This window comes from Rattus norvegicus, chromosome 6 (genome assembly GCF_036323735.1).
Source record: "Rattus norvegicus strain BN/NHsdMcwi chromosome 6, GRCr8, whole genome shotgun sequence".
NCBI lineage: Eukaryota > Metazoa > Chordata > Mammalia > Rodentia > Muridae > Rattus > Rattus norvegicus.
In genome coordinates this window covers 26,868,014-26,895,075 of record NC_086024.1, presented here as the reverse complement: position 1 = coordinate 26,895,075, position 27,062 = coordinate 26,868,014, and the positions used below count along the sequence as shown (strand labels likewise).

Sequence of the window (27,062 nt, the reverse complement as noted above, 5' to 3'; positions counted from 1 at the left end):
TGAACTTGAGCTGGGAACCCACTTGCCTCTACTTCCCTAGTACAAACACACCCAGCTCCAGACTCTTGAAAGAAATCAATGAAACCTATTTACTACCACCTCCTCTAAAAACTAACTTCGTACTCATTCATAAACTTCATGGTTTATTAGCAATTTTATATAAATTTTATTATTGACAATGTTATATATACTAGTGATTTTGACATCGCATAAATGTTATTCATAGTAGAAACAAGGAAAAAGTAGTCCATATGACACATGAACAAAAGAAAACAAGTCCCAGAACCTAACATTAGTGCATATAGTTTCCAAAATGGAAACCTTTTAACAGGGCCTGGTGGCATACATCTTTAGTCCCAGACATTCAAGTGGCAGAGCCAGAAGGATCTTTGAGTTCAAGACTAACCTGGTTAGGCTGGAGAGATGGCTCAGTGGTTAAAAGCACTGACTGCTCTTCCAGAGGTCCTGAATTCAAATCCCAGCAACCACATGGTGGCTCATAAGCATCTGTAATGGGATCTGATGACCTCCTCTGGTATCTGAAGACAGTTATAGTGTACTTATTAGATAATAAATTAAAAAAAAAAAAAAAAACGGTCTGGTCTGGTCTGGTCTACAGAGTGAGTTCCACGACAGCCAATGTAAAGACCCATGTCTCAGGAGGGGAAAAAGAAAAGAAAGGTAACCTTGAACTCAAAGATCCCCCAACCTATGCCTCCATCATAGGTATGCACCATCACCCTGGCCATTAAGAATTACAACGTGTATCGTATTAACATAACCTTTGCAAGGGCTTTTAACTTGAAAACATGATTAACTATGCTTCCAGCGCAGGGCTCTCAACTTCAGTATTACTTTTAGTTTGACCCCAACAGATATTGATGGCAGCAGAATCCTAACTCACTACTGTTCTACGTCACCCAAGGGGGAGACGACGCCCGTTAGAGGACAGCTATTCTGGCCTAGCTCTCTCAGGGCTGGTGAGCTGTTTCTTCATAGGGAACAATAGGAATACACTCAAAAACTACTGCTCACTTCCTTTTATGTGTATGACTTGCCTGGATGTAAGTATGCATATGTTGTGTGTGCCTAGTCAGACGAGGGAGGCCCTATGCCCTGGAACTGGAGTTGCAGTGGTGAGCCACTACGTGGAGCGCTGAGAATCAAATCTGGGTCCTCTGACAGCAACAAATACTCTTAGGATGTCACCCCTTCAGCCCCCTGCAGAGATGCCATGATCCTAAGTGCTTGCTGCTCAGCTCTCAGAGCCTTAGGAGACTGGGTGGAAATCCATGTAAGCACTTACCGGCAGTGTTGTCTTCAGCAAGGCTTCTAACCTCCCCAGTCCGTCCTCTTGTCTGTGAAATGGTGCTCTCTGTGAGAGTGTGTTCGATGCAAACATATGGAGGCTATTAAATCATTACTGCAAAGTTACCATGTTCAAAAATACAAGTGACTCATGGAAACGGAAGTACTTGTCATACACAACAACTATAAAATAAAGATGCTTTAACAGTTTATTTTGAAGGTCTTTTTAAAAACAAAGTAAAAGACAATCTGAGAAAAAAATTGCACAGATGACACTCATTAAATAAGTATGGTGATTAAATCAGACAGGGATATGCTGTCTTCTGCAACTCCAGAAGTGAGTTCCGTGGTCCTGAAGGTTCTTAGACTTCCAGAGTGAGGAGGGGAATCATGGCAACAAAAGCTGCCTCGTAATCATGTAAATCTACAGTAGCAACCAAATGTTTCTTTTCTTCCCAAGAATCAATTTCGATCTTCAAACTGTGCCTTATTTTTTAAAAGATAAGATGCTAGAAACTCGATGGGATTTGGTGGTCTGTAAAGGAAGAGGGACAAGGGTTACAGAGATGACCTGTACATATGTTAATTTAAACATTTTTTAAACATACCATTTTTCAAAATGCATGTTTAATTTTTATTTCACAGTGAAAGGCTATTCATAATAAATATGGTAAATGAGATGGACAAGTTAAGGAGCCAAAATTAAAGTTTAAAGGGTCTTAAATTGTTTTGTAGCTTAGAACCAGTTATGAACACAAAGGGTCTTTAATCCTTATTTGTTATAACTGCGTGTAACCATGGGCGAGAAACGATGTCAGAGGACAAGTTTGTAGAGTTGGTTCTCTCCTAGCCCCATGACAAGGGGCCTGGGGACTACTGCTCAAGTGCTTTTCCCCAGAGCCTAAAACACAGCTGAGAAAATGAGTGGCCATGGAGACTTCTAGGATGCTAGCAGTGGTCAGCTTCTTGACTTTAGTGCACACTGCACAGGGGTTCAGTTCAGAGTGTGTTCACCAGTGTGGTGATGCACACCTTCGTGCCCAGCATTCTGAGACATGCAGGCAGATCTCTGGGAGTTAAGGCCAGCTGCTCTACACAGCCAGTTCCAGGCCAGGCCGAGCTACAATGAGAACCTTACTGTGTGCCTACAGTACATATAGTTCCCTGAATATTGTCCTCCAGCAAAACAACATGTAAAGAAAGGACATGCGGGGTTGGGGATTTAGCTCAGTGGTAGAGCGCTTGCCTAGCAAGCGCAAGGCCCTGGGTTCGGTACCCAGCTCCGGAAAGAAAAAAAAAAAAGAAAGGACATGCCGATAGCAACATTAGCACACAGATCAACTCATGGGCAACTGATCACATATTATCGATCCTTTAGACAACTGCTACTTTTTAAAGAGTCATTTCAATTTTTCTTCAAATCTTTTTTGCATTTGTTTTGTGGGAAGCATAACACTTCTGTGGAAGTCGGGATTTTTACTACATGGTTCCTGGGGATCAAACAAGGGTTACAGACTTGGTGGCACACCTCTTCACTCCATAAGGAATCTTGCAAACCCAAGTACTTTGAATTAATATTTATGATGCTGTAACAACCAATTCACACCTTAGAAAACCACTGGTAAATTTAAAAGTTATAACTCCACATTTATTACTTATGTAAGTTATTCTCGCTGAAAACCTAAAAAATTGGAGAACTATATCCTATTGCTTCAAAAGGCATACTAAAAACTGAACACAGTGGCATGTCTGTAATCCTAGTTCCGAACTAGCTAGGTTTGTGTATCAAGTTCAAATCCAACCAGTACAAAACAGCAAAACCCTCCCTCCCAAACCCTCCCACGCACTGAGCAGGGACCAGTTAATGGTGCACACCCGAAATCCCAGGACTTGGAGACTGGAGCTACAGGGCAACAGCAAGGTCAAGGCAGGGCCCTGCAGGGGGTGTGGGACACCGGGCATGGGATAGCCGGCTGGAGTTTAAGCTCATTCTATGTAGTAACTCTGGGGCCAGCCTGGGCTTCACAGAGACACACTCAGAGAAAAGGAGGCAGGGAAGTAGATGAAAAGGAAAAGGCAAGACAAAGTGGCATATCCCTGTAGTCTCAGTACTTGGAAGCCAGAGGCAGACAGATCTCTTGGGTTCTACACCAGTCTGATCTACAGAGTAAATTCCAGGCCAGCCAACGAAACAAGATGAGACCACTCAAATAGGCAGAGTTGGGGAGAGGGGAGGAAGGGAAGGCAGTTAAGCAAGCAAATGGAGAACTGATTTACCATTATAAAAATTGCAGCCCCTTGTGCTAAGCATGGTGGCACACACCTTTTCGGGGGGTAAGGGATTTATTAGTGAATTCCAAGATAACCAAGGCTACATGGGTGAAAAAAAACTTCTTTATGTATTTTATATGACTGCTCTGAATGCACGTACGCTTACATGGTAGAAGGTGTCAGATCCCATTAGTGATGGTTGTCAGATGTCATGTGGTTGCTGGGAATTGAACTCAGGACTTCTGGAAGGACAGCCAGTGCTCTTAACCACTGAGCCACCTCTCAAACACACCTATCCCTACTTTGGTTTTGCGTTTTTCCTCCTACCTGAGACAGGGTTTCTCTGCTATTCCAGAACTCACTCTATAGACCAGGCTTGACCTCAAACATCCACCTGCCTCTGCCTCCCAAGTGATGGGATTAAAGGCAAGTGCCACCACTACTAGGCTTGGTTTTGCCTTTTTGTCTATACAGGGTTTCTTTGTACAGCCCTGGCTATCCTGGTACTTGCTCAGAACAGGCTGACCTTGAACTCAGAGTTCCACCTGCCTCAGACTCCCCAGTACATCGTTCAAATGCCTTTACTGCCAGCACTAGGAATGAAGAGGCATGGGGGGCCCTGTAAGTTCTAGGACAGCCAAGGGTATGTAGAGACCCTTCCTCAAAATGAATTAAACTTTAAAAGATTTCCCTATGTACCTTAAACAGTATTCACACCAAGTCATCTAACACTGAGCTACAACCTCAGCCCTTAACCTTTTTCTTTTCTATTTCCTGAGAAAGATAATAGTCACATACTCTACCAAGAACTCACCATCCTCCTGTCTCACCTCCCACTGCTTACACCAACACACCTGACCAGAATCATCTTCTGAGCTGCCTACACACACTAATTCACAAAAACCAGATTAGCCTAGTGACTTACTTTGCTACATCTCTTTGCTTATTACATTTATAAATACCTTATTAGTTGACATTGTCCTGGGTTTTTTTTTTTCCTTCTAGCACTTAACAGAACTACTTAGAATTATAATTAGGCATAGCTGTACACACCTATAATCCTAGCACTTCAGAAGCAGAGGTAGAAAAAGCAGAAATTCAAGCTCATCTGAGGTACAAAGGAAGTCTGAAAACAATTTAGGCCACATAACACCCTGTCCAAACAAAATAATACTAGTGATTAAAAATTCAACTTAAACAGAATTTCTAACATACCAGCATTCTTTGGAAAAATGAGAAAAATATAAAAAATTTCCCTTTTGAGGTTGTGCTGGGGATTGAAACTGGAGTCCCTGGCATGCCAGGGCAGCATCTACCTCTAAGTTATAACTCCAGTCCAACCACATTTCGTCATCAAGAGCGGAGACAAGACACAGTCAGTCGTAAATAAATCTTACTTTATAAAAATAAGTAACCAACCCTCAAGAGACTGGAGGCGCCCGGAAGTTTCGAGGCCTGGTGAGGGTGGGGGATCAGGGGAAGCTCAGGAGGAAGTATGGGATTCGGAACGGTTAGGGGGAGGACTGCAAGGGGAATAAAATCTGGAATGTAAAAATAAATAAATTTTAAAAACTTAAAAAAAAAGTAACCAAGAAAAACCAAAACACAGTATTTATTGTCTTCACTTAATCAGTTAGTACTGACCATGAGTATTCCAATTCCAAGCACACGCTTTATTGAGCACAGAGAGAGAGAGAGAGAGAGAGACAGAGACAGAGAGTGTGTATGTATTTTGTCTACACGTTTATCTGTACCCAGAGCCCAGAGGAGGCCATCAGATGCCCTGAAACTAGAGGTACAGGTGGTTTTGAGCTCCATGCAGGTACTGAGAAACAAATCCAGGTCCTCTGCAAGATCTCGTGCTTGACATTCGCATTTTTGTTTTTAGAGACCATGTCTCATCACATAACCATGGCTGGCCTGAAACTCAACCGGCCTATCTGCCTGCCTGGACTGGAGGTGTGTTCTGCCACAACCAGGACAGATGACTTTTACAGAAACTAACATATCTAGGCCCATAACCTACATGGTAAAAAGAAAAAACTGTCCTCTGACCTGTACACTCACACTCAGGCATACATGCATGCACATGCACACACAGTTAAATAGGATAAAAATTCAACCAATACATCTGTTCTACATTAATAACTCAGAGGAAGCACCTTCTTGTCAGTTTACCACCTAGGTAAACTGTTATTACTGTCCTAGATTAAAACATAACACACACAATAAAAACTGACTAGTTTACAAATCAAACTTGCTTATTATATTTACTTACATAAAAATAATTTAGGAGCTGGGTAAGACAGCCTGATTTGGGACATGGTACGCAAATGAGGCTCTAACAGCCTTCTTCAGATGCATAGCAAATTCAGGGCCAGTATAAGCTTCACATGACTCTCCTTACTTAAAAAAAAAAAAAACAAAAAAAACAGAAAACAGTGGTTTACCCTGCCCTGTCAGAGGACCTAGGTTTGATTCCCAGCACCACTGATGCCTAACAACCAGACAGAATGCCAGTTCCAGGGGATCCTACAACTGCTTCTGGCCTCTGTGGACACCAGCTATCCATAGGGTGCACAGACACACATGCAGGTAAAAAACATATACATGAATGCACGCACTCGCATTCCCATGTACACACACGTACACACACGTACACACACACACACACACACACACACACACACACACACACAAAATAAGGGCAGGGAGATGGCGCATAGGTTAAGAGCGCTGACTGCTCTTCCAAAGGTACTGAGTTCAATTCCCAGCAACCACATGGGGGCTCACAACCACCTATAATAGATCTGATGCCCTCTTCTGGTGTGTCTGAAGGAAACAATAGTTTAAAATAAATAAACCTTTAAATGTGTGTGTGTGTGTGTGTGTGTGTGTGTGTGTGTGTGTATGTGTGTGTGTGTGTGTGTGTGTGTGTGTGTGTGTGTGTGTGTGTGTGTTTAGTCCCAGCACTCAAGAGGCAGAGGCAAGTGAATCCCTGAGTTCCAGGCCAATCTGATCTACAGAGCAAGTTTCAGGACAGCCAAGGTTACACAGAAAAACCCTGTCTCGAAAAAAAAGTTTAGCAGCAATGGGACTAGAGAGAGAGATACCTCTAAGCCTGACAACCTAGGTTCAATCCCCAAGATCCACATGGTGGAAGAGAACTGGATTCCCAAAAGTTGACCTCCATATGTCCACCACAGAACACGAACACGAACGAACACACGCACACCATATATAAATGTAATTATAAAATAAAAATAGCAAGTTTGACATCCTGAACAAAGACATCCTAGTAAAAACCACCACAGACCAGCAGCGGTGTTCTGGGTGTAGAGCCCCACGTCATCCTCTTCTCACAGACATTATCTCACCTTTCCTTTGCGAGCACAGCAAGTCCCTGTAATAAGATAGGCACAACTGTCTGGTCCAGGTAGGCACGGGTGGGCAAGGACTGTAGATCCACCTTCTGTTTTGATGACTTTTCTGCATTAATCTTCTCATTTTCAACTATTCTCTAGTGATGTAAAAGAACAATGCATGAATATCCCCAAGTCCAAGACTATGTGGAGAACAAGACAAAGTTAATGGGAAAAGGGCACCGGGAAGAGGAAAATCATGGCTGGAGCCATACCAGATGGCAGACCTCTCCCCCAAAAGAAATTCAAGCCAATCCCTAAATTTCTTTTTTTCTATTATTATTTCATGGGTATGATACTTGGCCCGTATGGATATACGTGCACCATGTGCCCAAAGAGGCCAGAAGAGGGCATCAGATTCACTGGAATTAGAATTACAGACAGTTGTGAGCTGCCACGAGGGTGCTGGGAATCCAATACCAGACCTCTGCAAAAACAACACTTGCTCCTGACACTTGCCAACTCCCCAGCCACAACGCCTAAATGTCATGCAAACGCTTCCACTGTAAAGTCTCGAACACCCCCCCCCCCACACACACACACACACACACTTTCTTTTCCTTTATGTAGCCCCTGGCTGTCCTGGAACTGACATATAGACCAGGCTAGCCCCAAACCCAGAGATCTGCCTGCCTTTACCTCCTAAGTGCTAAGACTAAAGGTGTGAGCCACCATGCCCAGCCCTCACCTTGAACTTCCAAATCAAGTGCTGGTGCTGAGATTACTGGTGTGTACAGCTGCCCCTGACATTTGATTTTCTGAAGAAAGATTCATGATTTTTACAAGTGCACATGCACAGGCACACAACTAAAAATACAGTGAAAAATTTTTTTCCTTTAAAAACTTCATGTTGGGACTGGAGAAATGGCTCAGCAGTTAAGGGTGACTGACTACAGTTTTTTTGGGTGTTTTTTAAAGATTTATTTATTTATTTTATGTACGTGAGTACACTGTAGCTGTCTTCAGACACACCAGAAGAGGGCATCAGATCCCATTACAGATGGTTGTGAGCCACCATGTGGGTGCTGGGAATTGAACTCAGGACCTCTGGAAGAGCAGTCAGTGCTCTTAACCTCTGAGCCACCTCTCCGGCCCCTGACTACAGTTCTTGAAGACCTGGATTTGGTTTCTAGCACTCACATGGAGGCTTACAAATAAATGCCTGTAACTCCAGTCCCAAGGGATATGATGCCTTCTCTGGCCTCCTTGGTACAGACTTACACACATGTACACACAAAATAAGTTAGTTAATTGTAGAGCAAATTGGTTTTAGTTGTAGAAAAGAACAGTCTTAACTGATCAGAGGATTTGTATATTCACCCCCAAGAAGACTGCTCATTCACATGCTACTACAGCACCTCCAATAAGAAACAGCAATCCAGGCCGGAGACATGGCTCAGCGGTTAGAGCACCGTCTGCTCTCCCAGAGGTCCTGAGTTCAAATCCCAGCACCCACATGGTGGCTCCCAACCATCTGTAATGGGATCTGATGCCCTCTTCTGGCCTGCAGGCATACATGCAGACAGAAAGCTGTATGATATATACCTAATAAATAAATAAATAAATACTTAAAAAAATAATAAAAGAGAAAGAAAGCAATCCAAGGGATGGGCTACAATGCAGGGGGCACTTCTCTAGGATGCACAAAGTCCTGGGTTCAAATAAAGCAGTAACTGGGTATGCTATGTGGTAGTACATTCCTGTGAGCCCAGCACTTGGAAGAAAGAGGCAAGAGAATCAGGACTTCAGTGCTATTCTCAGCTACACAGAGTTCAAACTCAGCCTCAGCCACAAGTAACTATCTTTTAATGGGGCCACTGCCTTTAATCCCAGCACTTGGGAGCCAGAGGCAAGTAGATGTCTGTGAGTTCCAGGGCAGTCAGGGCTACAGATAGAGACTATCCCAAAAAATTAAAAATGTAAAAGACAATTCAAAAGAGGGACAACTCGGGGCTGGAGAGATGGCTCAGCGGTTAAGAGCACTGACTGCTCTTCCAGAGGTCCTGAGTTCAATTCCCAGCAACCACATGGTGGCTCACAACCATCTGTAATGGGATCTGATGCCCTCTTCTGGTGTGTCTGAAGACAGCTACAGTATACTTATATATAATAAATGAATAAATCTTTAAAAAAAAAAAAAAAGAGGGACAACTCAAGAGAAATTACTTGGCGGTAAGAGTGAGCCCTCCTAACAGGAAGTGGTGGCACACGCCTTTCTTGACAGCACACTGAAGCAGGTAGGTATCTGTGATCTACAAAGTTCCAGGCCACCCAGGGCTGTTACACAGAAAAGCTGTCCAGGCAGGGATGGGCTGGGGTGAGCACTCTTTCAGCAGATCCCACTCCCAGCACCCACTCCAGGCAGCTCACAAATGCCTGTTACTCCAGCCCCTGGAGGACCTAACACCTTCCCAGGCTTCTATGCTCTCCCACACATACACATACTGACAAATTCAAGTTTTAAATAAATCATTACAAAAAGAAACAATTCCTATAATACCCTCCTTAACCAATTTCACTCAAGTACGTTACTGAGCATGTACCATGTGCAAATGCTGGGCTTAATTCTAGATAAGTCAGTGTGACAGTTGTGACTGATTATCAACTTGACACAGTCTAGAATCCTGAAGGAAATAAGACTCCGAGCACACCTGAAAAGGATTGTCTAGATTAAGTTCCTCTCTGGGCTTGCCTGTGAGGGAGTCTCTTGCTTAGGTTAACTGAGGTAGGGAAACCCTTTGCATGGCTTCTGTCCTGGACAGCATAGAAAGAGGAAAACCAGCTGAACTGTGCTCTTCTTCCGGACTGCTGACACAAATGACCAGCTGCTTCAAGCCCCCTCACTTTGACTTTCCCTCTATGACGTACTGTACCCCAAAACTATAAACCAAGATAAACCCTTCTGTCCTTAAGTAGCTTTTGCCAGGATGCCTAATCACAACGACAGGAAAAATAAAAGTCAGTATCATGGCTTAACCTAAATGCATATGATCCAAGCATACCCCAAACATGAAAACAGAAAGACGATGGTGTGCTACAGCAAAAGAAAAGGGAAAGAGCTGAGGTGAGCTTTAGGATTACAAAGAATTATTCTGGTGTACTATGGCTACAACAAAAGAAGGACGGAAGCCTGTGGCCGCTGCTTGCTTACTGCTTGCTCCTAGAGAACTTACAGGAGGTAGTACCAAAGGATACCTGAGCAGTCTAGCAGTCACACTGACTAGAGGAGTGTTGGAAACTGGAAAACCAAACCAGCTACAGTTCAAGGTAGAGTACTGCAAGGAGAAAATTGTGTGGGCAGGAGGGATACGCAGGAAGAGACTGGATCTATACTCACAGCTACCAGAGACCGGGAGAAACTATCTGGAAGACATGGGAATGCTTCCTGAGCTCACACACTGGGGACGCTTTGTGTTCCCATGATCCAGATCAGCAGAGACTCGAAATACATGGAACATTAGATCAAATAGTCGATGACAAAATCAGGCCTAAATTAAAAGCTGCTCTGGCTTCATCTGACAAAGGTTAAAGCAAGCCTTAAAAGTCAAACTGGGGGGGCTGGAGATTTAGCTCAGTGGTAGAGCGCTTACCTAGGAAGCACAAGGCCCTGGGTTCGGTCCCCAGCTCCGAAAAAAAGAACCAAAAAAAAAAAAAAAAAAGTCAAACTGGGGCTGGAGAGATGGCTCTGTGGTTAAGAGCACTGACTGCTCTTCCAGAGATCCTGAGTTCAATTCCCAGCAACCACATATGGCTCACAGTTATGGGATCCGATGCTCTCTTCTGGTATGTCTGAAAACAGTGTACTCATAAAAAAATTAAATTAAAAAAAAAATTCAACGTTATAAAAAAAAAAAGTCAAACTGTTTTCAAATAGCTATGTTCTAGGACAACATTCCAGACTGTTTGAAAAAATATATTAATATTCTACAAAGTAAACTTCACAGTACCTAGCAGAATATCAAGAAATTAGTAGGCAGAGAGGGTGGCTCACACCTTTCTTCCCACTCAGGAAACAGAGGCAGAAGGATCTCTGAGTTCCAGGCCAGTCTGGTCTGCACAGGGAGTTTGGGGACCACTCAAGACTACACACATAATGAGACTGTCTCAAAAAAGAGAAAAAGACTCATGAAATGGTTCAGCTGGCAAAGGCAGTTACTGCACAAGCCCCAGAACACACAGAAAAGAGAGAATCAACTCAAAACATACAATAACATGGGGCTAAGAACGATGGCTCAGTGGTTAAGGGCACTGGCTGCTCTTGAAGAGCAGCCCAGGTTTGGTTCCCAGCACCCGAATGGTCGCTCACCACCAGTTCCAGAGTATCTGCCCCGTCTGACCTCTGCAGGCACCAAACATGTCTGCAGCACACATACACATGTGCAGGCAGAACACTCATACTGACGAGTTTTTATGCCAACTTGACAGAGGCTGGAAGAGAGAACATCATTTGGGAGGAGACATCATTTGGGAAAATCCCCTCTCCAGATTGGCCTACGGGCAAGCCTGAGAGGCATTTCTTGGTTAATGATTGATGTGAGAGGACCCCTCCCCCGCACTGTGGATGGTGGTACCCCTGGGCTGCTGATCCTCCCGACAAGCTGAGCAAGTCAGTAAGAGCATCTCTCAGTGGTCTCTGCATCGGTTCCTATCCCGCTCCCCTGTATTATGGACTATAAACTATAAGAGGAAATAAACCCTCTCCTCCCCCAAGTTACTTTTAGTCATGGTATTTTACCATGGCAATAAAACCCCTAAGGCACACATAAATCTGGAAAGAGAAAGAAAGAGAGAGAAAGAAAGGAAGGGAGGGAGGGGAGGGAGGAAGGAAGGAGGGGGGAGGGGGGGAGAGAGAGACAGAGAGAGAGAGAGAGAGAGAGAGAGAGTCTGTGTGTGCGTGTGTGCCTGTGTAACGTGCATGTGTGAGACAGGCAAAGGAGAGACACGGTCTATTTTATACCCTTGGCTGTCCTGGAAATCACAGAGATCCACCTGCATCTGCCTCTTCAGAGCTTGGAGTTCTTTCCTTTTTTTTTTCTTTGGTTTCACAGTACAGGGTTTCTCTGTTTAACAGCCCTGGTTGACCTGGACTCACTAGGTAGACCAGGCTGGCTTGAACCCACAAGAGACCCGCCTGCCTCTGCTTATAGAATGCTGGGATTCAAGGCGTGATGCACCCACATCTGACACAGGGCTGGGATCTCTAAAGGTGTGCTGATGCCATGCCCAGTCTAGAATCTAAATAAATAAACATGTGCACTTTCGCCCTTGCACAGCACCCGGGTTCACTTCCCAACACTCCCAGCAGAAAGCCCAGGTGACCTGACAGTCCCCTGACCTCAGAGGGTACCAGCACCGATGGCACGCAAATACACAAATAAAAGTAAACCTTCACAAATAGTAATGTTATAGTAAGGAAGTCACTAGGGAGGAAATGAAACAAAACATCTATAACGAAGAGAAAAAAAAAAATCAACTCACAAAAAATAGAACAAGACACAATATATATTGTTAGGCAAGGTGACATGCACCATTAATCCCAGCACTCAGGAGGCCAGCCTGGTCTTTAAAGTGAGTTATAGAACAGCCAGGACAACATAAGAGATTCTATATAAAAAAAACCCCAAAAACAATATATATCATAGACTAGACAAGGATATTCAATATACATTAGTATTATCCCGTCTGTGAATGCCAGAAAAGCAACCTGCCAGGCGAGATGTGCCGTTAATGTTCTGGTGGCATGATGCGTACCTACTGCTTCCTGACTGGATGTGCGGCCTGCTCCACAGGGGCGTAGATGTGTCTGCCTGATATGCAAACCTGGTAAGAGCCTACAGCTCTGCAGGCCTTAGGCCTTAGGAAGTCACCTACTACTGTTGCTTCCCTAGAACAGTTGTCAAACTGCCTAAATACTTCTGTTTCTACCCGTAGATTAGTGTGGCTCTCGCCTTCAGCAGAGAGGCCTCTTCTGTAGGGGTCAGCCAGAAAGAAAGGCTCAGTCAAGTCAGTCAAGTGCTGGTACTCGGGTCTAAATCTCTAAATGGAACTCGTATGCAATTCCCCCAGAAGGCTCAGGGAGCAAAGACCGGGAGTAGGGAGCATGGCTGTCCTCTGCACGACGCATGAGTGTAAGCTGTGGACTCACTGCAGCTTCAGTTACTGCCTAAGGCAGCACCAACTGGACCCACTGAGTTTCAATAGATTAAAAAGCAAAAGGGAACATGTTGGGGAGTTAGGGGTGAACAGTAGGGAGAGCTTCGAATGGATATGATCAAGATATACTTTACACGTGTATGGAACTATCAAAGAATACGTCAAGATCTAAAAAGGTAATCAAGATGAAGTAAAGTACGAGCAAATAAATCTGACAAAATGTTTAAATAAGGGCTACAATTTTCCCAAATTTCATGAAAGCATTAAACCTGAAGATCCAGGTTCACGAATCCATTAAAAATTAAACGAACATTAGGATGTGTGTGGCAGTGGGATATAGCTCAGTAGCGGAGCACAGCTACAGCAAATGCAGAAGCCTGGGTTCAGTCCTCACCACGAATAAACAAGTTCGCCTCGCACACACAGCACATCTACAGACATACATGACAGCGCCCACGTGCAAGATGTAAAAAAACGTAAATGTGTGAACAGGCTTGAGACGTGGCTTGGGGAATTAGGTACCTTGTTCTGCAAACATAAGGACCTGAGTTCAAATCCGGAGCCTAAATGTAAAAAGTTGGACATTTAAGAATATAGATTGGGGCTGGAGAGATGACTCAATGGTTAAGAGTGCTGACTGCGGGGTTGGAGATTTAGCTCAGTGGTAGAGCGCTTGCCTAGGAAGCGCAAGGCCCTGGGTTCGGTCCCCAGCTCCAAAAAAAGAACCAAAAAAAAAAAAAAAAAAAAGAGTGCTGACTGCTCTTCCAGAGGTCCTGAGTTCAATTCCCAGCAACCACACGGTGGCTTACAACCATCTGTAATGTGATGTCCTCCCTCTTCTGGTGTGTCTGAAGACAGCTACAGTGTACTCATATACATTAAATAAATAAATCTTAAAAAAATCTGCCAGTGCACTGACTTACATAGATACATAGATAGATAGACAGACAGACAGACGAACGGGACTAGAGAGAAGGCTCAACAGTTAGAAGCACTGGCTGCTCTTGCAGAAGTCCTATGCGTGGTTCCCAGCACCCACATGGTAGTTCCTGACTGTCTGCAACTCCAATTCCAGTGAGAATGTGGCTCACTCTTCTGGCCTCTGTGGGCACCAGGCAGGCACACGGGGCACAGAAACCCATGCAGGCAAAATAACCAAGCGCAAAAAATGTAAAAAAGTTTACAAAATTTAAACTAAAAAGCTTAAAAAATAAAAATATAGACAGCCAAGGCCGGAGAGAGGTTTTTGTGGTTAAGAACACCAGTAGAGCAGGACAGTGCTTGAGGTCAGCCTGGTCTACAGAGTGAGTTCTAGGACAGACAGGGCTACATAGAGAAACCCTCCCTCAGAGAAAGAGACAGACAGACAGGCAGACACAGAGAGAAAAAGTTCCTCTTGCAAAAAATCCTCATTCAACTCCCAGCATACATAGTAGCTCACAACTGTCTACAGCTCAAGTTCCAACCACCGTCTTCTGATACAAAACACCCATAAAGTAGTAAAAAGAAATAAAGAAACCCCGTGTGGTAGCACATGCCTTTACTCCTAACATCAAGAGGTAGAGGCAGGTGGATCTCTGTAAATTCAAGGCCAGCATGATCTACATAGAGAGTTCCAGAACAGCCAGAGTTAATGAAACCCTATCTCAGTGGGAAAAAAATAGAAAAGGTAAAGAAATATATATATATATACATATATATATATATACATACATACATACATACATACACACACACACAGAGGGAGGAAGGGAAGAGGGAGAAATGGAGACACAGAGAAACACAGAAAGAGACAGAGAGAGATAACACAAATATAAACACAATGCAATCCTTTTGTAAAAGTCAGCTTTGGTCAGACAAGATGGCTGTGTGTGTAAGGAGCTTGCTATCCCCACATCTGATAACCCGAGTTCCATCTCCAGGACCCACCTAAGGGTAGAAGAAAACCTGCTCTGTAAGGATGCTCTCTGACCTCCACACACTTGTGTACACACACACACACACACACACACACACACACACACTCACGCAATAATAACAATATTAATATTAATAATACATTAAATAAAAAAGAAAACACTTCTAAGCCTACTTGGTAGTGACCTTGAACAAGTTACTCAACTTTAAGCATTCTGGAGCTGAAGATACATTCAAATTAGTCTGGTGTGAGGGGTTGGGAATTTAGCTCAGTGGTAGAGCGCTTGCCTAGGAAGCGCAAGGCCCTGGGTTCGGTTCCCAGCTCCGAAAAAAAAAAAAAAAAAAAAAACCTAGTCTGGTGTGTATCTCACAAACAGCAAAGCGTTGAATAAACTCTAACACCTGTTTCTACAACATCTGCCTGGAAACGTGGTCCGGCTCTTTTTTTTTTAAAACTAGAACTTAATCCCACGAGTCTCCCATTCACACACAAATTTTCTCCAGGAAGCCTCTATTTTCCTAACCAAACCTACCCAGCTCTGGTTCCGGGATTTAATCTTTCATTTACAAAGTACCTTTATTTTTAGCCAAGTATTAGCATGCTAGTAAAAGAAGCCACTTATAATCTGATACTACGGAGATCGCAGCAGCAAAGTGTTCCCTCGTGCAGAGTAGCCTAGTAAACCCAGCCTAAGTTTTCTCCAGCTCGCGAGAGACCCATAGTAGGCGACGGAGGAACTGAGAGAGTTACCTCAACGCTGTCTGTGAGCCCGTACTCAGAGTGAGGGTTTTCTGCAACCTAGAAAACAAAATAGAGTCACAGAGACATCCGCCCGTCCCGCGCTGCCTCCCTGCACACCGCCACTCTGAATCCAGGGCCTTCTGGTACCTGTGTCTGTCCCTCCAGCATCTGCTCTGACTCCATGGCGGACCCTGCAAACCGCAATCAACCGGATACCAGTCTTGCAAAACAAGAAGAGCCGCGAGTTAGTTACCCGGGAGATTTCAAGTGGAAGACGCCAGGATGCGGTGCAGCCCAGCCCGGGACCCCGCCCCTCACCCCCGCGGGCAGCAGACGCGCGGGCTGGGTCCCGCCACCGACTGGCGGTCCGCGTCGCCTCGCGAGGCTCGGAGGCCGTCCCGAGAATCTAGCAGTGGGAGAAGGAAGACAGGGAGCTGATTACCCGCGCCAATGCTGTCGGTTCCTAAGTGCCCTGCACCGCGCCACCGACTCCCAAGCGCGAACAGCTTCGGCCGTAAGTGAGAGACGTCGCGCTGCTGCCGCGCCTGCGCAGAGCGGCACCGCAGGCATGAGTGCCAGAGCCCGCCTAAGTGGGCCTACGCCTCTGCGGCTACGCCGTGTGCCGGGCCACCTGCCGGCTCCACCCAGCCGCAGATCTCCTTCATGCAGTCCTTCGTGCTACCTGAAAGTGACGTCCCTGAGGAACCGAGACCACTCACTTGCTGAGCGATTCTTATTAGGAAACCATGGGCTCAGACTTTAAAGTCAAAGAGGGGCAGGAGGGAGCGCAGCGGTTGATTACTTGCTGATCTGGCCGACGACTTAGGTTTGGTTCCCAGCACCCACATGGTGGCTCACAACTATCTATCCATGACTCCAGTTCCAGGGATCTGAAACTCTCTTTTGACCTACGCGGTCACGAGACATGCATGTGTTCCTCATACGTTGAGGCAAAGCACTCATTTTGGAAACACATAGAATTTTTTTAAAGGCCAAAGTGAGACGAGGAGTAGTGTTTAGGAATTCTTGGGAGGCTTTTTTTAGTCAAGCCCTGCTGTTTGTGAGGATACCACGTTCACACTACTCTACCTTTTTTTTTTTTTTTTTAATGTCCATTAGTAAAAAAAAGAAATTTCTTTCCAGGGATGAGGAGCACAGCTCATTGTAGAGCGCTTGCCTGGGATAACCAAGGATCTTGGCTCAATTTCCACAGAAGAAATAGCTTCCCAGGCTGTGACACTACGGACACCATCCTGGAATTTGTTTACTTGTTTTTATATTCTATAGCCAAGTGTCTGAAATCCCAGCATTCCGCCGGCTGAGACCCTGAGAGTCACCCGCAAGCCTGAGCTTCCTGAATGGAGTTCCAGGTGAGCCTGCATTCCTGAAAAGAACTGTTAATGATTGATTGCTTGATTGATTAGAATTTCAATGATATGGAGAGGTTGGAATGCTGCAAGTCTAGACCCTAATTGTCTTGAGCCTACTTAGCTCCCTAAATACCCTCGTCTGTAAGCGATCTAACGTCTTTACTAGTACTTCTTACTACTAAGGAGGCTTCTTAGAATGTTCAGACTCCAGATGGTTCAACCATTAAAAAAAAAAAAAAAACTTACTGCTCCTTTAGAGTTCAGTTCCCAAGCACATACACATCAGGCGTCTAACAACCACCTGTAACTCCGGGGGATCTGACACCCTCTTCTGGCCTCTGTGAGCACTTGAATTCACTTGCACTTACACAGAAATGGATAATCTGCCTCCTACATACAAGTTATAAATGGTAAGTAAGATGTTATATGTTTTAAGAAATTGAGTTATACTGGGTAATTCCCATAAAGAATTGTTGGGCCCCAGCCTGACCGTTCAATATGCCTGGTATTAAAAGCAACCCACCCGACTTAAAACCACAAAGCAGGGGCTGGAGAGATGGCTCAGCGGTTAAGAGCACCTGTTGCTCTTCCAGAGGTCCCGAGTTCAATTCCCAGCAACCACATGGTGGCTCACAACCATCTGTAATGGGATCTGATGCCATCTTCTGGTATGTCTGAAGACAGCTACAGTGTACTCACATAAATAAAATAAATCTTAAAAAAAAAAACACAAAGCAAAAGAAGGCAGGCAGACTCTCAACAGGCTTAGACTACGTGGCTGGAGCGTTGAGTGGCCCCAAGTTTTCCTGTGGGGTGAAGACTGTGGGCATTTAGAGTGGCTGGTGACATGTGTGCACACAGACAAACATGTTGGTAACCCTTTGTAGCTGCACTTTAAAAAAAAAAAAAAACTAAATATTTTTTGTTGATTTGTTTTTCCATTCTTTTTTCAGTGTGTGTGTATATGTGTGTGTGCACATGTGTGCATGAGTGTGTTGAACACAATCATGAATGCCACAACCATTATGTGACTGTGGAGGTCAAAGAACAACTTCCAGGTTGTATCTTCTACTGTGTTAGTTCAAGGAATTGAACTCAGGTCCTTAGACTTGGCAACAAGGTCTTGCTAGAATCTGTAGTGGAACTTTCAAATTTTTTCAGTTGAACATTTTAATTAGAAACTTCCTGCTCAACATCTGATTATGGCTCATAATTATTATAGAAAATAAACTGTTGAAATCAGGCGGGGAGCCAGCTCTGTTGGTAGAGTGCCTGCCTGGTATGCACAATCCCTATTTTAATCCTCATAGGCAGTGCTGGGGAGCAAACTGTAGAAACAGTAAGAGCAAATATTCAAGGTCATGCTTAGCTTCCTAGCCAGTGTAAGCCAGGCTGGTCTATAAGAGACCCTGTCGTTCATAAATAAATAAATAAAACTAGATATTAGACCACCACATCACCTTGGGACTCTAAAAGCTACGGGGGTACAGAGCTCGTAAATAAACTTTGTTTAGGCACTAGAATGATGGGTACACTTTTAATACTTGATCATATTGTGATTGGTGAGCACTGGGGGAATTTTGCATTTCAAATTGATGCAGAAATGAAATGTTTTGCAAGAGGGGAAAATAAAATAATATCGGCTGTCGAGGAGGCTTCCCTGTGTGCAGTGTCATACTGTCCTGCGTCTGCACAAAATTCTGGGAATTGAGAGCCACTGCTTGAAATTTTCTGTTTTGAGGTCTGTTTGGTTTTGAGACAGGTTCTCCTTATATAGCCCAAGCTGTCTTGGAGCTCGTATCTCCCAGGCTGGCCTTGAACCAACAGCAAGCAGCTTGCCTCAGCCTCAATATTGAAATTAAAGCAGTCCTACCTAATTGCTGGACATGGTGGCTCACGCCTTTAATCCCTGCACTCTGGGAGGCAGAGGTAGATAGATCTCTGAGTTGGAGGATAGTCTGGTCTACGGAGCGAGTTACAGGACGGCCAGGGCTACACAGCAGGACTCTCTAACAGGCCCAAACATTGCAAGCCTGGCACCATCAGGTCTTGCCTATCCCTCCTCTCTCTCCCTTACCAAACTGTTAGATTACATTCCTGAAGCTAGCTCCCAAGGTCTATTACCTTTTTTGACTACTTCGTTATGCCTGGCTAAAACTCCAAGGTCTGGATATCAAAACGCCAATGTCTGTCCACCAAAACTCACTATTTGGATACACTGGCTAAAATGGCCAATCAGGACTTCCCAACTCACCCTAGCACAGACTCCCCCTTTTCTCTTTAAAATCCACTCCTGCAGAAATACATGCCACTGTTGCTGTTGGGGACTAAAACTCCTTTATGCTGAGAACTTGGTGCCTGGCTTTGTCCTGGGCCGAATCCAAGGCCCTTTCAACAACTGGTTAAATAATTTGTTTGCATGTTATGTGTGAGTATGTTTGTGTGTGTGTTTGTGAGTGTGGTATATGTGTACACATTGAGGACAGAGGAGAATATTGGGTGTCCTCCCCTGCTATGTCTCAGACTTGTTCCTCTGAGGCAGGATCTCTTTAAACCAAGAGCTCAAGGTCTTCAGGTAGGCTGGCAGCGAGGATGCCCAGATCATCCTGTTTCAGCTTAACTCTGGTTCTGGGGTTACATCCATGCAGGAGACCAACCCCGACTCATTATGTGAATTCCTGACTTCATAATTGTTCAGCAAGTGCCTTTAAAAGCCTGGAAGCCAGTTAAATGGTGGCTATGGTACCACACCTTTAATCCCAGTGACTCAGGAGGAAGAGGCAGGCCTGGTCTAGAGCAAGTTCCAAGACAGCCAGGGCTAGAGAAACCCTTTCTCAAAGCACACACACATACACACACACACACACACACACACACACACACACACACACACTCCCCAAAACCACAAAACAAACCTGGCTATGATGACATATATAATCTTGTAATCTCATCATTTGGGAGGCTGGGGCAGGAAAACTGCTGAGCTCAAGGCTACAAACTAATAACAGGACACTATAGTGTGTGTGTGTGTGTCTGTGTGTCTGTGTCTGTTGTTGAGTGTCAATGTTAGTTACTTTTCTATTTTTATCTAGCTCTTAGTCTTATTGTTTAAAAAGATTTTATAAATATTTTAAGATTTATTCATTTATTATATATAAGTACACTGTAGCTGTCTTCAGATACACCAGAAGAGGGCATTGGATCTCTTTACAGATGGTTGTAAGCCACCATGTGGTTGCTGGAAATTGAACTGAGGACCTCTGGAAGAGCAATCGGGTGCTCTTAACTGTGAGCCATCTCTCCAACCCATTTAAAAAGATTTTAAATGTTTAATTATCTTTGTTTTGTTATTATTTTGTGTGTATGAGTGATTTGCATGTATGTCTGTGGAATCATTTGCATGCCAGATTATTGCGAAGGCCAGAGGATCCCATGAAACTGGACAGTCAGTTGTGAGCTGCTGTGGGGCTGTTGAAAATTGAACTTGGGTCCTATGGAAGAACATCCAGTCCTCTTGACCATTGAGCCATCTCTCCAGAAACTCCAAACCCTGGTTCTCACAGTTGCACAGCAAGTGCTCTTAACCACCAGACTGATCTCTCTAGCCCCTCCACCACCTTATTCTTTTGAACCAAGGTCTCTTACTGAATCTGGAAGTTACCAATTGGCTAGACTGGCAGGCCAGCAAGAGCCCTAGGATCCTCCTATCTCTGCCTTGCATCATGCCACCTATCAGGCTTTTGCATAGCTACTGGGGATCAGAGACCAGGTCCACATGATTGTGCAACACACACGCTACCCGCTGAGCCATTTCCCTAGCCCAGGCCATTAGCAGTAAAAGTAACTTCTACTTGCCTGATGTAACTGTCATCTGAGAGGCTCACTGCCTCTGTCTGCTAACCTAGGCCTAGTCCTGGAAGCTTCTAGCCTCTGTACAATCTAATCTAGGTCTAGAATGTTTTCTGCCTCTGAGACTTACTGCTGAATAAGCTCACCCTTTCTTGTTCTTTCTGATCTCTGGCTGGCGTCAACTCAGCTGTTCTGGCTTAAACTGAAGCTGACCAGCTCAATCTGGCTTCTTTCTCAGACTCTGACTTTTACTCTGCTTGGCTTCAAATAAACATTGGCAATCCATTCTAATTTTCTGGTTCCTTCTCATTCTCTGGTTAATTCTGTCTTTACCTGCATCTGGCTTGTTCTCTCTCTACAAGCTGTCTCTCTATAACTGTTCTCTTCCTTTTTTTTTTTTTTTTTTTTTTGCACTGCCCTTTAAGTAGCTTCCTTTTCCTCTCTCCCTCTCTCTCTCTCTCTCTCTCTCTCTCTCTCTGTGTGTGTGTGTGTGTGTGTGTGTGTGTGTGTGTGTGCGCACACTGTTCTTTTTTTTTTTGTTTTTCTTTTTTCTATTTTTCAGAGCTGGGGACCGAACCCAGGGCCTTGCATTTGCTAGGCAAGCGCTCTACCACTGAGGCACTGTTCTTTCTTGTCACCTCTCTTTCCTCTCACTCTCTTGGGCATATCCTAGTCTGTCAAATCTTTCCCTGACTTGTCACTTTGTCTGCCACTCAATTACACATCACTTTTGATTTGTTTTGTTTTTTTTCTTTTTTTTTTTCTTTTTCTTTTTCTTTTTTTTTTTTTTTTTTTTCGGAGCTGGGGACCGAACCCAGGGCCTTGCGTTTGCTAGGCAAGCGCTCTACCACTGAGCTAAATCCCCAACCCCACACTTTTGAAACACTGGCGTTTCCTTCTACAAACTGGCTTTACCCTTTACCTTCATTGTTTGGAATTAAAGGTGTGTACTAACAGCTGAGTTACACCACAACTAGAAGCAGGTATCTTCAGTAAATAGTACAGTCTCAGGGTTTACAGTATCGTCAAATATCCTGCAACGATTAATTCGTTTGGATTTGAGGCTCCATGATCTATACAGAAGTACCCCTCATCTGCCTGGAGAAATCTTACAGTGGCACTTACCCCATTTTTCTTCTATTTCCTTGATGGTTAAACACAATTAAATTTTGAGTTCTCGGAAGGCAAGGCCCATGTCATTATCTTGGTGTTTGTTTGGTGCTTCTATTTAGTAGATATGACTAGAACGGGGGTGAATTTATAGAGACATCAGGCACCGCCCCAAAACCAATCCTCTCTACAGTTAGAGGTTCTAGAACTAGAATCATAGAATTCAAATAATAAAGAAAAACTGCTGTATTTAACTTTTTTTTTTTTTTTTTACAGACTTGAGGCAAATTAGAGTGACAAGGGCTAGAGGGATGCTGGTTGGTTAAAACTCACCCGATCCTGTGGAGGACCTGACTTCGGATGCCAGCACCCACACTGCACGTCTCACAGCCACCTGTAACCCCAATTTCAGGCGATCTGACCTCATCATCTGGAACCTACAGTCGCACACACAACTCCCACACAGAGACATAGAGCAGACACATAGCTACAAATAAAATAAATCTTTAAAAAGATTAGAGTGGGGGCTAGAGAGAAGGCTCAGTGGTTAAGAGCACCGACTGCTCTTCCAGAGGTCCTGAGTTCAAATCCCAGCAACCACATGGTGGTTCACAACCATCTGTAATGAGATCTGATGCCCTCTTCTGGTGTGTCTGAAGATAGCTACAGTGTACTTATATAATAAATAAATAAATCTTGGGGCTGGAGAGATGGCTCAGAGGTTAAGAGCACTGTCTGCTCTTCCAGAGGTCCTGAGTTCAATTCCCAGCAACCACATGGTGGCTCACAACCATCTATAATCAGGTCTGGTGCCCTCTTCTGGCCTGCAGGCGTATATGCAGGCAGAAAGCAGTATGATGTATACATAATAAATAAATGTTTAAAATAAATAAATAAATAAATAAATCTTTAAAAAAAAGATTAGAATGATAATAACCTATTGGGGCAGCAGTATGTGTTTAGCACGATACAATATTTATGGCAGAATTAGGTAAATATTAAACACTGATCTGGAATTAGTCAGGTATGAAGCCTGGTTCCTTCATTTGCTACCCCGTAAAATTTTTTTTTTTTTTGGTTCTTTTTTTTCCGGAGCTGGGGACCGAACCCAGGGCCTTGCGCTTCCTAGGTAAGCGCTCTACCACTGAGCTAAATCCCCAGCCCCCCTGTAAAATTTTTGATTTGGGTAGATTGATTTGTTTGTCTGTTTATTTGTTTTGGTCGTTTCAAGGTATGCTTTTTTTGTATAGCCTCGGCTGTCCTGGAACTCGTTCTGTAGACCAGGCTGGCCCCAAACTCAAAGACCTGCCTGCCTCTGTCTCCTGAGTGCTGGGACTGCGGGTATGCTGGATCGCCACCATCGGGTGAGTTGTGCGTTTGTTTGTTTGCTTGTTTGTTTTTAAGACAGGCTTTCATATAGCCTGGGCTAAACTCGCTCTGGGTGCGCCTCCCTCGGTGTCTCTGCTCACACAGGACCTCCTAAGATAATCAATCACATGAGATGACTAACACAAACCGATTTGAATGAGATTATATAAACCTAAGCAAAATTTGTCTCGTATTATCTTTGCCTAAGAACTGTATTAGCACAATGATGTTCTGTTCTTTAGGAAGGGGTGAGAAGGGAGCCATTGCTGCTTTTAAGCAGTTTTCAGGAAGTGGGGTGACCACACTGCCGCGTGACTTGGGGTCAGCTCGTGGACATCTCTTCTTCCCAACAACTGTGCGCTGCTTGTACGACCTGGGGAGGGACCTGTGAGTCCTGGAACTGTCGCACTTTCCAGGGCCACAAGCTTGCTGGGAAGAGAACTGTCAACTCAGATGACACAGCTCCCTGCCAAAGGATCTTTTAAAGGACAGGACAACCCTGGGTGATGGCCCAAGCTTGTGATCTTAGCACTCAGGAGACGGAGACAGGAGGATCAAAATTGAAGGTAGAGAGTATTAGTTTGTGGAGGTGTTTGCTGTCTCTATAAACTCACTCCCTTTCTAGATATATATTAAATATAAGCATTAAACACCAAGATAATAAGGGCCTTGCCTTCCAAGAACTCAAAATTGAATTCTGTTTAACCATCAAGGAAATAGAAATTGAAAGTGGTCTTCACCTATATAGCAAACTTAAAGACCCTGCACAAACAAGACCCTGTCCCGTGTGTGTGTGTGTGTGTGTGTGTGTGTGTGTGTGTGTGTGTGTGATGTATGTGAGTAGATGTCTGTGTGTTTATGGTGTGTCTGTGGTCTGTATGTATGTGGTGTGTTTGTCTGTGTATATCTGCTGTGCTTATGTATGTCTCTGTGTATGTGGTGTGTCTGAGTCTATGTGTTTGAGGTGTTTGTGTATATGTTTGTGGGGTGGTATGTTTGTGTATGTGTAGTTTGTGTGTGTGGTGTGTATATGTGTTTGTGGTGTGTGTGTGTGTGATATGCATGTGGGTGTATGTCTGTGTGTTTGTGGTATGTGTGTGTGTGTGTGATATGTATTTGAGTGTATGTCTGTGTGTTTGAGGTGTTTGTGCATATGTTTGTAGGGTGGTATGTTTGTGTATGTGTAGTTTGTGTGTATGGTGTGTGTGTATGTGTGTGGTGTGTATGTATGTGTCTGTATCTGTGTGGTGTGTCTGTGTGTTTGAGGTGTGTGTATATGTTTGTGTATCTGTGGTATGTTCGTGTGTATATTTATGTATGTGTGATATGTGTCTATGTATATATACAAGCTGTTTTGTGGTTGTTATACTACAGACATGATCTCAGCAAATGAGAACAGTGTAAATTAATCGAAAAGTTGCCTTTCAGTTTTTGTTTTGTTTGCTTGTCTGGTTTTTTTTTTTTTTTTTTTAAGACAAGGTCTCATGGTGTAGCTTTGGCTGTAATAGAAGTTACTATATAGACCAGGTTGGCCTCAAACTCACAGAGATCCACTTGGCTCTAGAGGCCTTCCACATGCTGTTATCAAAGGCATGGGCCTTCATATCCAACTAACTTTATCATTTCTCATCCCAAAATTGTCAATTCTTCTGCCATTCACATACAAAGTTATATTTAGACTTTTTCCTAACAATTTCTGAAATGTCTTTCATTTTAAATGTATTTATTTCATGTTTCATAGTTTCTTCTAGGATACAAATGTTTGTTAGTCAGCATGGGTTATTAAAAGGACCAAAAAAAGAACATTGAAATTTCAATTTTAAGATGGCCAATGGCTCAGGAGGAAAAGGTATTTTGTCATCAAGCCTGACTCCCCGAGTTAGAGCTCCAAACTCTACCCTGTGAAAGCAGAGAACCAACTCCCACATGCTGTTCTCGGATCTTCCCAAGTAGACCCACATGAATAAATAAAGTGTAAATTTAAATTTTAAACATGCTATTTTCTCTTTTGTATAAGATTTATTTTTATTTTATGTGTATAATAGGCCTGACGTGTGCAGTGTCCTCAGAGGCCAGAAGAGGGCAGCAGATCCCTGGGAATTGGAGCTACAGACGGTTGTCAGCAGCTCTGTGGGTAATAGGAACCAAACCTGGGTCCTCTGCGAGAGCCCAACGTCCTGTTAACTGCTAGAGCCGTCCCTCCAGCCCCAGAAGAGCTAGATTTCTCTCTTTTTTTAAAGACTTATATTCATTTATTTTGTGTATGCGTGATATACCTGCTCGCACACCTGCATGCCAGAAGAGGGCATCAGATTACACATAGTTGTGAACTGCCATGGGTGGCTGGGAATTGAACTCAGGGCCTCTGGAAGAGCAGCAGTGTTGAGCTCTCTCTGCAGCCTGAGAAACTACTTTTTAAAAAAATCATGTCAGGCAGTAAAATATAAATTGATTTATATCACCTAATTTTAAGTTAAGATTTTAAAAAACTTTCACTAAGGATTTATTGTTCTTTCATCATTGTAGCTATGACCCTTCTGCAGTTAATTTTGACACAGCGCATAGATAACTCTTTTTCATATGACTAGCTAAGTTAGCCAATTCGTTTTATTACATTTCTTTGAAGATATTTTAAATTACTCGACTTCGTTAATTCCTCTCAGTTATATTTTATAGTTTTTCTAACAGAGTCTTCTACATTTCTAAATTTTTTACTATACATACTTAGGGATTATATACATATATATTATATGCATACAAATATATATTTATATATTATATATATGCCCATTTATTCCTATTTATGGATGCCGTGATGGAATTTGCAGTCTACATGGAGACAAGCCTTTGGGTTTGTCTGTGAGAGCTTATCTAGATTAGATTAAGTCAAGGCGAGAAGGCCTGCCCTGAATAAAACTGGAGAAAGAGAGCCAGGCACAGCAGCGTGTGGCCAGGAGTTATCTCCAGCTTTTCTCCTCATGGCCTTCCCATCACAGCAGACCGTACCCTAGGACGCCTTCCTTAAGTTACTCTTGTCAAGAATCACTAATAAGGTGATATGTGATGTGTCTTGGTCCCTTTCCTTATTATTTATTTATTTTTATTTACTTATAAATAAGTAAATGTTTGAGATAGGGATTCTCAGTGTAGCTCCTGCTGGTCTAGAATTAACTATGTAGGTGAAGCTGGCCTTGAACTCACAGAAATTTACCTGCCTCTGTCTCCCAAGTCCTGGGATTATAGCAACCACGTCTGCTACCATCTGATGTTCTAATACATGTAAACATTCTAAAAAATGTTTAATTTCTTACTTAGTTTTTACTTTTTGACTTTTCAGAGACAGGGTTTCTCTGTGTAGCTCTGGCTGTCCTGGAACCCACTCTGTAGACCAGGCTGACCTTAAACTCACAGAGATCTACCTGCCTCTGGGTCCAGAGTACTGTGATTAAAGGCATGTGCCACCAGCCTGGCTAGTCTAGCCTTTTTGAAGTATATTTTATTAAAAATGACCAGGACTTACCTCCTAACTGTGACTTGGACAACTGTCCGACT

At 43.7% G+C, this 27,062-nt stretch overlaps 1 protein-coding gene and 1 long non-coding RNA gene across 8 annotated transcripts; one reads left to right on the top strand and one right to left on the bottom strand.

Annotated features, from left to right (window-relative positions):
• Nucleotides 1-1,495: 1,495 nt before the first annotated feature.
• Dpy30 (dpy-30 histone methyltransferase complex regulatory subunit) lies at nt 1,496-22,264 on the bottom strand. 2 transcript variants are annotated; one of them, NM_173117.2, is made up of 5 exons: nt 22,158-22,264; nt 15,961-16,033; nt 15,823-15,870; nt 6,957-7,099; nt 1,496-1,843 (listed from the first exon to the last, which is right to left on the bottom strand). In NM_173117.2, the coding sequence occupies exons 2-5, from the start codon at nt 15,994-15,996 to the stop codon at nt 1,771-1,773; spliced, it is 300 nt and encodes a 99-aa protein (NP_775140.2). In that variant the 5' UTR covers nt 15,997-16,033; nt 22,158-22,264; the 3' UTR covers nt 1,496-1,770. The 2 variants fall into 2 exon arrangements, with proteins under 2 accessions (NP_775140.2, NP_001164016.1); NM_001170545.1 differs by lacking the exon at nt 22,158-22,264 and adding an exon at nt 16,256-16,323.
• On the top strand, nt 16,503-25,502 carry LOC120103480 (uncharacterized). 6 transcript variants are annotated; one of them, XR_010052202.1, is made up of 4 exons: nt 17,046-17,183; nt 22,419-23,506; nt 23,753-24,076; nt 25,252-25,502. It is a non-coding gene; the product is annotated as an uncharacterized LOC120103480 (long non-coding RNA). The 6 variants fall into 6 exon arrangements; XR_010052203.1 differs by adding an exon at nt 16,503-16,639 and having other exon boundaries at nt 16,957-17,183; nt 22,419-25,502; XR_010052205.1 differs by having other exon boundaries at nt 23,927-25,502.
• The last annotated feature ends 1,560 nt before the right edge of the window (nt 25,503-27,062 follow it).

What these genes read in the sequence shown, in the direction of transcription:
- Dpy30 (NM_173117.2), bottom strand. Translation starts at nt 15,996, where the DNA reads ATGGAGTCAGAGCAGATGCTGGAGGGACAGACACAG. An exon ending in TGCTGGAGGGACAGACACAG is followed by an intron (nt 15,871 to 15,960) that starts GTACCAGAAGGC and finishes TTTGTTTTCTAG; the next exon opens with GTTGCAGAAAACCCTCACTC. An exon ending in GCTGTGCTCGCAAAGGAAAG is followed by an intron (nt 1,844 to 6,956) that starts GTGAGATAATGT and finishes CTTCCTTTACAG; the next exon opens with ACCACCAAATCCCATCGAGT.